The 12,405-nt window shown below is 49.8% G+C and overlaps 1 protein-coding gene across 7 annotated transcripts; it reads left to right on the top strand.

Moving 5' to 3' along the window:
- The first annotated feature begins 29 nt into the window (after nucleotides 1-29).
- On the top strand, nucleotides 30-7,454 carry LOC309614941 (UPF0488 protein C8orf33 homolog). 7 transcript variants are annotated; one of them, XM_082363901.1, is made up of 8 exons: nucleotides 30-138; nucleotides 4,681-4,851; nucleotides 5,264-5,502; nucleotides 5,588-5,627; nucleotides 5,702-5,863; nucleotides 6,063-6,147; nucleotides 6,312-6,458; nucleotides 6,836-7,454. In XM_082363901.1, the coding sequence occupies exons 2-8, from the start codon at nucleotides 4,825-4,827 to the stop codon at nucleotides 6,973-6,975; spliced, it is 840 nt and encodes a 279-aa protein (XP_082220027.1). In that variant the 5' UTR covers nucleotides 30-138; nucleotides 4,681-4,824; the 3' UTR covers nucleotides 6,976-7,454. The 7 variants fall into 7 exon arrangements, 6 of the variants coding, with proteins under 6 accessions (XP_082220027.1, XP_082220026.1, XP_082220030.1 ...); XM_082363900.1 differs by having other exon boundaries at nucleotides 32-138; nucleotides 4,656-4,851; XM_082363899.1 differs by lacking the exon at nucleotides 30-138 and having other exon boundaries at nucleotides 3,153-4,851.
- Nucleotides 7,455-12,405: the final 4,951 nt, after the last annotated feature.

Below are 12,405 nucleotides of genomic sequence, written 5' to 3'. Positions count from 1 at the left end.
GCGGCTCAGAGGACTCTATGCCACTGGCCCCCTCGTCTTGGGAGAGGCTTTAGAAGTTCGTCAGAGAGTTAGGGAGTGACGCAAGAAACTCGGATCTACCCAGAGAAGGGAAAAGGATCAGAGGGGGAATAAGTGAAGGTAAAATAAAATCTTTGACTTGTCTTACTCCTAAGTAAAATAAAAGGTCATTGTTTTTCAGAGTAATATTGAATATTAGTGACAGTGTATTGGGTAACTGTGTAAGGTGAGTGGCAGCGGTGTCCTAGGGACGGGAGAGAGGAATCGGGACACTGGGTTATAAGTACCCGTGCTACCCTTGAGGCGGTGTAGTGTTATTTGAAGGTGGACTTACATTAGTCCTAATATATATTGCAAACTTCTAAGACAAACATTAGAATTTTTTTGAAGTATAATTGACATGCTAAATAGGAGAAAAAAAATCTAATCAGATAAAATGCTCAATTAAACCGGAGAAGGCAGGAGAAGAGGCAAAGATTTTTAAAAAGAAACAAGTGTAATGAATAAAAAACAGTAACAACCATATTAATACTCACTTTAAAAGTGAATGGTCTAGATACACCAATTAAAAGACAGAACTGTCAAAGCAGATAAAAAAAATAAGACATATAACATATAATTATATGTTGTCTATAAGAAGCCCATTTTAAACACGAAGACACAGATAGATTAAAAATAAAGGGAGGAGAAAGGCATACCATGCTAACACTAATGGAAAGAAAGTTGGAGTATCTATATCGATTTCAGACAAAGCTGACTTCAGAGCAAGTAAAATTATCAGGGACAAAAAGGGGTATTAAGTATGATAAAGGGATCAAGTCTGTAAGAAAACACAAGGATCCTTACCGTGTATGCACCTAACAACAGAGCATCAAAATACATGAGACAAAAACTGATAGCACAGCACATTTTTCCAACAGCATTTGCTCACTTCATGTCTTGGTGTCACATTTTTGTAATTCTCGCAATATTTCAAACCTATCATTATTATATTTGTTATGGTGATCTGCAATCAGTGATATTTGATGTTTTGACTATGACTTGCTGAAGACTCAGATGATGGTTGGCAGTTTTTAGCAATATTTTTTATTAACGTATGTACATTGTTTTTTAGACATAATGCTATTGCACACTTAAGAGACTATATTGCAGTGTAAACATAACTTTTATATTCACTGGAAAACCAGAAAAATTCGTGTGACTTATTGCAACATCCACTTTATTACAGTAGTCTGGAACCGAACCTGCTGTATCTCTGAGGTGTGCCTGTATATTAACTGCCACACTTTTTGTATTTTTATGATTTTTCTTGGGGATTTCACTGTTTAAAATGGCCCTCAAGCATAGTGCTGAAGTGCTGTCTAATGTCCCTAAGTGCAAGAGGGCTGTGATGTGATGCCTTTATAGAGGAAGTGTGCTAGATGAACTTCATTCAGCACAAGTTATAGCGCTGTTGGCCGAGTTCAGTGTTTATGAATCAACAGTCTATATTAAATAAGGTGTCTTTAAGCAGAAACACACATAAAACAAGGTTATGTATTGATTGGTTGATGAAAATGTCGTGACCAGAGGCTCCGAGGAACCTAACTCTATTTCCCCTAGGAGCAATGGTTTGTTATTCCCTAATTCAGCGTTCCCAGCTACTTTATACAACTACCGTGGATGATGAGAATTGGCTGTATGTAAATATTTATATTTGCACATATGAAATTTATAGTATATTTTCTAAACAGGCCAGGGGAGTAGGCCAAGGAAAGACTGTGTCAGTGGAGACTAGTGTGTCTCAAGAGACAGAAAGCAGCCATGATGGTTGAGAGTGAAACGTTAGGCATGGTTCCTGCAGTGGCTGTGGAGGTGCAGACAGCCAGGCACAGCTAGATGAAGACTTGCTGTTCATTTTATGAGCCTTTATTACATGCCAGGGTGGGAGGCAATGTAGAGGAGATCTGGGGACTTAGTGACATGGAGGACTAGATCATCTATGCTTTCCTCTCTAGAGCTCTTCAAGGACCTACTGTCTGAGTTTGGGGGTTTGAACAGGTGCTAGTACTGTCAGGGAAGAAAAATGAGGCGGCTGGCTGGGCAGAGGGCAGTGGGGGCTGCAGGGACCTGTAAGGAGAGGTGGGGGGGGGTGAGGCTCGGAAGGCTGGCAGATCAGCAGGGCCAGAGCAGAGTGAGGTCTGGAAATAGTTGCCTCTGTATGACTTATGGGGCATGTGCTGGCTGGAAGTAAGGAGCTTGGACTTTATACTGGAGGAAATAGAAGATTTCTAGGCAGGAGAGCAACACAGTTTCTGTTTTAGAAAGACCACTCTCACCACAGGGTGGTTCAGAAAAGACAGCAGAGAGTGAAAGTGCAGGCAGAGAGATGAGCGAGAACTCGATTGAAGTTCAGGGCAGATACGGTGTGTGTTGGGGGGGTGGGGGTGGGTAGGCGTGGAGATTACTTAGGAGATAAACTGATAGGATTCAGTGGCTGACTGGGAATAGAGGCTGTGGAAGGGGAAGCATCTGGTGTGAGGCCTGTGCTCAGGCACACATGTCTGGGCTGAGAAGGCTTCTGTAGGAAGCAGTTTTGGGCCAAGTCATAGAGGGGTTTCACAGCCAAAGGAGGCAGGGAGAGGCCCCTTAGGGTCTGGAGTCCACTCACCACCAAAACCTCAGTCTCCCAGGACTGAAATACATCCTAACTGTGGTTGTTTTAAAATATGTCTAAAAAGTCTTTGGTCTTCCTCCAAAAGGTGAAGCAGCCTCAAAGAGAGCCTGATCTAGAACCAACCAGCTATGCTTTTGCTAGGTTCCTGACCCTCAGAAACTATGAGATAAAGAATGTTTGTTGTTTTCAATCTGATAAGTTTTGTGGTAATTTGTTACACTTCAGTAAATAGCTAATATATTAGCTATTTGGGTTGGCCAAAAAGTTCGTTTGTTTTTTTCTGTAAGATGGCTATAGTAGTGCTTAGTTGTCTTTAACTTCATTCGAAACAATTTTGTTAGATTGTATTGAGACAGCGGTCATATCAGCATACATTTTAAAAAAACATATCAAAATTGGTGAATTTTTGTGTAGCCATTTTATTTTACTTTAAAAAATTTTTTTAAATAAATTTATTTATTTAGGTTTTTTTTTCTTTGGCTGCGTTGGGTCTTCATTGCTGTGCGTGGGCTTTCTGTAGTTGCGGCAAGCGGGAGCTACTCTTTGTTGTGGTGCATGGGCTTCTAATTGCGGTGGCTTCTCTTGTTGCGGAGCACGGGCTCTAGGTGAGTGGGCTTCAGTAGCTGTGGCATACAGCCTCAGTAGTTGTGCCTCGCGGGCTCTAGAGCGCAGGCTCAGTAGTTGTGGTGCACAGGCTTAGTTGCTCCGCGGCATATGGGATCTTCCCGGACCAGGTCTCGAACCCGTGTCCCTGCACTGGCCGGCAGATTCTTAACCATTGCGCCACCAGGGAAGTCCCTGTGTAGCCATTTTAATATTGGAGAAGGAAGAAAAAACCCAACAGTTTCAGCATATTATGCTTTATTATTTCAAGAAAGGTAAAAACGCAACTGAAACGCAAAAAAAAATTTGTGCAGTTTATGGAGAAGGGGCTGTGACGGATCGAACGTGCCCAAAGTGGTTTGCGAAGTTTTGTGCTGGAGATTTCTCGCTGGACGATGCTCCATGGTTGGGTAGACCAGTTGAAGTTGATAGCGATCAAAGAGAGAACATTAATTGAGAACTATCAACGTTATACCACACGGGAGATAGCTGACATACTCAAAATATCCAAATCATGCGTTGAAAATCATTTGCACCAGCTTGGTTATGTTCATCGCTTTGATGTTTGGCTTCCACATAAGTTACGCGGGAAAAACCTTCTTGACCGTATTTCTGCATGCGATTCTCTACTTGAACATAATGAAAACGTTCCATTTTTAAAACAAATTGTGATGGGTGATGCAAAGTGGATACTGTACTATAATGTGAAATGGAAGAGATCGTGGGGCAAGTGAAATGAACCACCACCAAGCACACCGAAGGCTAGTCTTCATCTAAAGAAGGTGATGTGTATATGGTGGAATTGGAAGGGAGTCCCCTATTACGAGCTCCTTCTGGAAAATCGAATGAGTAATTCCAACAAGTACTGCTCCCAATTAGACCAAATGAAAGCAGCACTCATTGAAAAGCGTCTGGAATTAGTCAACAGAAAACGCATAATCTTCCATCAGGATACCACAAGACTGCATGTTTTTTGATGACCAGGCAAAAACTGTTACAACTTGGCTGGGAAGTTCTGATTCATCTGCCGTATTCACCAGACACTGCACCTTTGGATTTCCATTTATTTCAGTCTTTACGAAATTCTCTTACTGGAAAAAATTTCCATTCCCCAGAAGACTGTAAAAGGTACCTCGAACAGTTCTTTGCTCAAAAAGATAAGAGTTTTGGGGAAGACGGAATTATGAAGTTGCCTGAAAAATGGCAGGAGGTAGTGGAACAAAACGGTGAATACGTTGTTCAATAAAGTTCTTGGTGAAGATGAAAAATGTGTCTTTTGTTTTTACTTAAGAACCTAAGGAACTTTTTCACCAACCCGGTACTAACTACTGGGATGACCAAACTGTACCTTCTGAGACCTCCCATCCCCTCGCCTCAGGAAACAACGCCGATTTCACTGACAGGAATCATCGGACAGCAGCACCTCGGACTCCTGTCCTCTCAAGCAGCACCACGCACCCGGGTCCTCCTGACGCCTGTGATGCGGAACAAGGAGCGGCGCCTGGTGGTGGGGCGGCCTTGGGCAGGGAGCGCAGAAGGGCAGGTAGATGGTGCCCACGTCGAGACGCCAGCAGGTGCGCGGGGTCTTCCTGTTTCTGAATCCCCTCCAGGTCCTCCCCTCCCCTGCCCCAGCCCCTCTGGGCCCTCACCACACAGCAGCATCTGGGTAAGGCCGCGTCACTCCTCGGATGGATGAACGTCCCCCAGTGCTTCCACTGCGCTTACAACAGAAGCCGCCTCCCGCTGCGGTCCAGGGCCCTGCAACTACCCCACCTCACCTTGCACCTCGGCCCCCGCCCTCCTTTCCGCTGCCGGACCAGCCCCTCCAGGGCTGCTACTCCTTGCAGGACTTTGCTGACCACTCGCCGCCCCGTTGGGGCCGCTGTTATTCACAGCGCCGCTCTGGCTGACAGCTTTTCATGTCTGTTTACCTGCTTTTCCCTCCCCACTGGCAGGTGAGCTTTAAGGGCACATTCCCTTGTGTAGGCGTCGTCCTTTTATCCAGAGCAGTACCTGCAACCTAGTCAGTGTTGGGGAGGGTCTCCTGCAGACCGCGCTCCGAACGGCCCGGGCCCCGCCCACCGTGCTCCGAAAGGCCCGGGCCCGCCCACCGCGCCGCCCGCGCCCTGCGGAACTCTGCTACGCGGACGTGTTTGGCGGGGAGCGAATTCGGCGTCGGTCCCGAAGTCCTCCTCAGGCTCTGGGTACGGCTGCAGCGCATGGCGGTGAGTGCTGCGGTGAGGGCGCGCTGGTGGCGGGGCCTTGGGCCGTTGGCTCCTCGTGACCCTCGTACTGTTCCCCCTTCTCCAGGCTCCAGGACATCCTGCTCGGGAGACATCGGCAGCCCCAGGTACTGCCCGCGCACCCCGCAGCCCCCGGTTCCCCCCGGCGCCCCGAGTCCTTCCACTGTAAGGCCCTATCCAGTCTGTCTGCTTAGGGCACCCTACGTGCAGTGACGCTGCCTCCAGGGCCAAGAAGCAAAAGAAGAAGAAGAAAACCCGGAATGGGGCCTCTGCGGCGAATGGAGGCGGGAAGGCCACAGAAACGCCGGCCCCAGAGGAAGCCCCGCTAAGTGCGGAGGCCCAGGCAAGGGCGGGCCTTAGTCGGGAAGGGTGGAGCCTCGGGGTGCATTCTGGGTGGGAATCCGCCGGTGGGTGTAGTCTCGGATTTGCGAGCTGAAAGCGGGAAGAGGATGAGACGGGGCGTTTTGGGTTCCTGTGGGATGGGGCTGGAGGCCGCGGGGTCCAGGTGCCCTCTCACAGCCACTATCCCCGATCCACCGCAGGCGGAGCAGCTGGCCCGGGAACTGGCCTGGTGCGTGGAAAAGCTGGAGCTGGGGCTGAAGATGCAGAGACCCACCCCTAAGCAGAGTGAGAGGCCTGTCTGTAGAGTTGCGGGGGGGCGGGGGGGGCGGGTGAACGGTGACAGTCCTGTGGCCTGCAGGTGCTCGCAAGGGATGGAATCGTTACCCTTGCCGTAGGACAGTTGGAGGTGAGGATAGAGAAGGTTACTAGTCCTGTGTTTTCATCTGCAGAAGAGCAAGCTCTTGGGGCAATCCGAACCCTGCGCAGCCAAAGAACCCCCCTGCCCCGGAAGAGGCAGCTGATGCGCTCCTTGTTCGGGGACTACAGGGCTCAGATGGAAGCCGAGTGGTGCGTGGCCCTGCGGGCTCTCAGGACTGGTGAGGACCTGGGAGCTGGTTGGTGCACACCTGCCTAGTTCAAGGGGGCGGGGAGGGAGAGCCTGGGCAGTGGAAGGAGGGAGCCGAGAGCAGTAGGGCTGGTGGGGGTAGAAGATGGCTCAGGAAAGCGTCAGGGAGCAGGGAGAGAGAAAGCCTGGATCTCAGGAACAGAGAACTCGGGCTTGGACCAGGGAGGCAGGGGCAGGAGAGTTAGTGAATCTCTCTGTGATTCTCAAGGGGGTGTGATGATAGTGTGATACCTTATAATTTTGAGAAGTAAGTCAGTTAATTTTTACAATGGGGATAGAGTTGTATGGGCACAGTTAACATTAGCCATTATCATTCAATTCTGATACGGTCTCTCCCCTCCCTTACAGCTGCCCACTCAGTCCAGTTGCAGCCTGTAGGTGAGGCCGCCAGAAAGAAGAGCCGAAGGGTCTGCAGGCCTCGTCTAACAGGGAGAGCCAAGGACACCCTAGACACTCCTCATGAAGAGTTTAGGTTCAATTTCTTTTAGCCTGTTCCCCATTCTGGAACGGTCCTCCTCTGCAGTTGGTGCAGGGGTTTGTCTTGAGTGCAGAACTTTCCCAGGAATGCTTTGTCATACAGATGTGGGGTTGCTCTGTCCCTGGCTGGTCAGTGAATCTGGTGCCATGGCTGTTGGGCAGATGCAAGACCTGCATGTTGGGTACTGACCTGACTGTGAGACAAGCCCAGGACCCCGTTTATAGGTTTTCAGCTGAAATGTCTCTCCTGCCAGAAGAGGGAAGTCCATTCAGAAGTTTCTACAGTAAACTGAAGTGAGTGATTAGCATGTTGTAGAAGGACTCTTTTAACAGGCTTAGGAGCAGACTAGGTAGATGTTGGTAATAAGGATTAGTGGGGAAGCTACATAGTTGTACACTGGTGCTCACTTATGGAAGGATGTTCTGTCAAGTGGTGTAGAGTTCCATGCCATTGTGTCACATTGCCATAATAAAAGTATTCCTCATAAAAGTGGAGGAGTGAAAACGTGTGTTAACTGTCTATATAGTTGAGGTGGTGTGTGGCACTGCTGGGTCCAGGCTCTCACCCCAGTGCTTGGTCTTTTGTCTATATTGCCTTCATTCCTGAGCAGGTATCATCCTTGGGGAGCCATCGTAGCCCCCAGCAGCCCAGGCTTTGTTCTGAGGAGCAGATAGCTTCCTGCCCTAGGAATCCCAGCCAGACGCTAGCATTGAGCCTCAGTGGACAAGCTCTGATGTCAGCTGCTCCAGGTGATAGTCCCAGGCCTTCTGCATTAAGTTGGGTTTTCACGGGGGTTAATCCTCTTCAGTGGTTGTTATGCCATCTTTGGTGGTGTCTCCCAAACTTGCAGACTAGACTAGATAGATACCTGGAGCCCACCTGCCTACTCAACATCTCTATTTTGCTGTTTCACAGGCATTTCAAACTTGACGTGTCCAAAACATCCGATTAGTCCCTAAATCTCCATTTGTTTTCTGCTTTTCAGTGAATGGCACTACTGCTCAACTAGTTGATCAGGCCAAAAATCTGTGTCACCTCTGCAAAAGGGGTTCGTGGATCCAATTCCAACGTGTGTGTGTGTTTGTGTCGAGGGTTCCCGACACCAACGGCAATTCTTGGATGTCAGCAGCGTGTCCAAGAATGCAACTCAATTCTGACACTGTCTACCCCGAGATGGAATCAGATTCCACAGGAAAAGCGCTCAGTCCCACAAGACCCCCCTCCACTTCACATGCCAGTCACGAGTCCTATAGTTGTTCCCTATACTTCTGACCAACTGGCTATAAATCAGGTTCCTGTGACCCCCTTCTTGGGTTCAGTTAACTTGCTATAATGAATACCAGAACTCAGGAAAACTTGTTCACTCACTAGATTACCAGTTTATTACTAGGATATGAATAAAAGCCAGATACATATCACCAGGCACAGGGAAGGGCATGCAAGTCTCCTTCGGTCTCCGTGTTCACCACCCGGAAGCTCTCTAAACCCTGTCCTTTTGTATTTTATGGTGTCTTCCTTACATAGACATTATTGATTCAACTTTTAGCCCTTCTCCGCTCCCCAGAGGTGGGAAGTTTTAACCCTCTAATCACATGCTTAGTTCTGCCCGCCAGCCTCCATCTTTTGTCGGAATTCGAAAGTCACCTTCCCTGAAGTGTTTTCAGGAACTGAGGACGAGAGACCAAATAACCTATTGCCATTGTTCCTCAGGAAATTCCAAGGGTTTTTTGGAGCAGTGAGCCAGAAACTGTGGATGAAGACCAAATACATGTGAGAAATAAATATTTCGATCATTTGAATGAACATATATATATATATATATATACATTTCTTATAAATCATGGTATTGCGTCCTCTATTGCCCTTTCTCCCCCACGTGTGTTCAGTACTTCAGCTGGTATGAGCTCTGTCTTCAGAATAAGTCTCAGATGTTCCGCGCTTTCTTCGTCTTCTCTGCTAAGCATCCTCATGCTGGCCACGTCTCTCGCCCTGAATGCCACGTGAGCCTCCAGGTGTGAGTCCCCTCTGACAGCCACTCCTGCCTCCTGTCTGTTCAGCAGCCAGAGTGTTCCTCCTCCATGTGTGCTGGGTTCTGTTCCTCTGACCCAGTGACTTGATCGTACCTAGGATGCCATATGAAGGCTGGTGGATGAGGCCCCACACAGGGCCTGCACACATTTAGGCTCCTGACCCCCTGTCTGATGTGGCTCCCTCCTCGCCACCCCCGTTCCTGCCTTGCTGGCTTCCTGTCTGCTCCTGAGGCAACCAACTTAATCCTGCTGAAAGGTCTTCAGTTCTGCTGCTCCCTTTGCCTGATTGCTCTTCCTTCAGATCTTAGCAGGACTGGCCTCTGGAGAGTAAATGGCTTTGATGGAGAAGTAGCTCCACCCCGCCACTCCTCAGCTGGAGCTGGGGAGGGGGACACAGAGGCAAGCAGCTCTGAGGCGCAGCGCGGCGGGTTCCATAGAGTCCACCTGCAGCAGGTCCTGGACTTTGGGAAACACGGGACAAGGAAACAGGACGCGTTTGGAGACCGGAGATGTGGGGGAACTGCCTGGCCTCTGGGTGGGCAGTCAGCTAGGCCGCCCTCTCCAGTCCTGGATCTTCTTTCTACTTGGGATGCTCCTCCTTTGGCCTGTACCCAGTGGTGGTCTTGGCGGGGTTCCCTCTGTGACTTTTCTGTTGCGCAACTACAGCTAAGTCACATCCCTTCCCCTGTCCTCTGTTCAGCCATCTGCACATGGGGTGGGTGGAGGTAGTGGTGAGCGAGGTGAACTGGAGGCCCTCACCCACCTGCCATGCTCTTCAGCGTGTTCTGGTCTGTGCAGCAGGCCCTGGTGTGGGGTGGGGGTCTCAGGCCGACACCAGCTCCACGGCTCAGCGGCTCACCTGCAGATCCTCCAGGTGGCCTTTGCCCTCTGTGTGAGCTACACCCACATGTCTGGCACAGACCACTGGACGATGTCCTCCTGGTCTGACCCCTGCAGGGGTGCTGGTGTCCAGCCACACTGTGAGCCCCCCGACCCCCCCAGTTGCCCAGTGACCCCACTCAGGGACCCTATTTCTTTTCCTAGTCCCTACTTTCCTGGGGCTCCTCTCATCCTCTCCTTCGTGCTCTGAGAAGCCAGTCCTCCCCACCCCACTCTTCCCCTGGTGTCCTGCTCCCCCTGCCCCGCCCCCAGGCCCTACTCTTCTCACTGCTCCCCACACTTAGTACCCCTGCACTCGTGGGCTCCCTTCACCCCACTCTCTACCTAGTGTCCCGCTCCTGCTCCTTCTGGAGACATCTGCCTCCTACCTTTAAGAAACCCGTCGTCCGCCTGCCCCCCACCCCCCGCCCCCAGGTTCCTTGTTCCTACCCGGGTCCCCATCCAGTCAGCTCTCTCGCCCCCTTCTAGATCAGCGATATCTTGGACTTCTTTAATCCTGCCTGGAGGAGGAGGCGCTGGGATGGAAACCCCGCCTGTCCCTGCACTGGCCCCGGGCAGTGCCGACCACAGTTGTGCTGCCTGGTCTCTTCCTCCTGCCGCTGGGAGCCACCCAGGCGTGGCCCAGCTGTGAATCCAGTTGAGGTTCAGCCTGTGGATCACCGTGTCTGTGGCCCTGGCAGGACCCTCACCTGGGATGGCGGCGATGACTCTGGACAGGCTCTAGGTGTCCTGAGCTGGTGGCGGCAGTATGCTGGCTCCACTGCTCCCACATCCCTGTGTGCACTGGACCAGGGCTCTGGGGGTGCCTGGGGCAGCCTTGAGCATTGTAGGAGGGGCCCTGTCCTCATAGGTCACTGAGTACCCCCTTTTTGTGGAGTTAGTTAGGGAAGGGGCCAAGAGGTCAGAATGGATGCAGTTTTGTAAAATGTAATGTACACGTTGGTTTTTAGTAAAATAGACCATTTATTTTTCCTACAAAATTTTATCAGCACCTGCTCTGTTCCCTATGGCCTGTTCTGAGGACTGTGTTCCTTCCAGCAGAGGGAGGCCCTCCCCCTCACTTTGAGTCCTGTTGTCTCTTGAAAAATGGAGGTGTGTCCCCCACCCTCTGGATGCCTGGACAGGTTTGGCTCAGGGATACGCATTCTGCCCCTGAGATTTCAGAGCCCCAGCTATGTCCACCTGCAACTACACATACCTTGGTATCCTGGGGTCCCAGCCTAGTTTGCCTGCTTGCTGTGCCCCCGTGGAACTCGCCAAAAGCTGATCCCCACCTCAAGTCTTGCCCTCCAGTCCTGGGCCCCAGCTGCCCACTCCCCTCTGGTCATGTGGACCGCACACCTGGGGAGCTTCAGAAACAGGTGACACCCAGACACTCCTGTTGTCTTCCTTCGAAAGGGATGCTAGCTTCTCACTCACCATTCACAATAATGAACGCTGGAGGAGTAGATCTAAAGCTGTAAACTAACCTCTAGAAATGCTGGGGAAAAAGCGAGAAAACATGTTGAAGACTGGAGTGTGGGGAAGATTTGCAGAATTTTATAATTCATGCCACACGCTGGGAAGAATATATCTAAAATGACATTCAAGCCTTTGAAACTGATAACTGAGGGGCTGACATTCCTGAAGGAATTGCTGAACACACAGAGCTTACTTTCTTCAATAAGAGGGTAAGTAGTAAATCTAGCTTTAGTTAGGATAAGAGGCAGGACATTAGCTAGGGACAGTGTCAGGTTAAGGGCTAGGGATAGTGTCAGGAAATGAGCTAGGGATAGTGTCAAGACCTTAGTAATTGAGACGTCAAGGCCTTATTTAGTACCAGCGTCAGGGCCTCAGATAATACCAGCGTCAGGGCTAGAGGTAGGGACAGCATCAGAGCCTGAGTTAGTGAGAGAGACAGGCTTTGAGTCAGGGATTTCGTCAGGCCCTGAGTTAGGGACAACGTCCCTAACAATAGAGAGACAGGTCTCACCCTTGCTTCTCCACCTGCATCTCACAGAGCTGGAAAGTACAAACTGCAGCCCAGCAAGCCAGGGACCCAGGCAATCCTGAAACTGCAAAGTCACCTGTGTTGATTCCAGCCAGCTTTTAGTAAGTAAATCCGTGACTTTTGTAAGAAGAGATTTCTGAAGATGTGTACCTTCTACAGAATTCACATTTAAGTGAGGGGCATGTGAAAAGGTATACACAATTTTAATCTTTTTATATTACTAATAGCGTATCTTAATGATTGAAAAATAGAAATTCCTGTAAATAAAAAGAAAACCAGAAAGTACTCATACTTTACACACCTAGTGTTCACGATCTAATGGACCTGCTTCGCCTTCCCCTCTCTCTTCTATCTGAACCTCCACGATGGACGGGACTCACCTGGTACAAGTGACGCGGGGTCGAGCTGGACTGTTGGTTTTCTGCTCCGCCTCTGCTTCCTCTCCGCATCCTGGACTCTAAAGAAGATGAATGAAATGTCTGCTCTGGTTGCTGGCTGTTTCATCTCCAAGTTAACCTCA

The sequence above is a fragment of the Balaenoptera borealis genome (assembly GCF_965194805.1).
Source record: "Balaenoptera borealis genome assembly, chromosome: 17".
Classification (NCBI taxonomy): Eukaryota; Metazoa; Chordata; class Mammalia; order Artiodactyla; family Balaenopteridae; genus Balaenoptera; species Balaenoptera borealis.
This window is presented reverse-complemented; position numbering and strand designations above follow the sequence as displayed.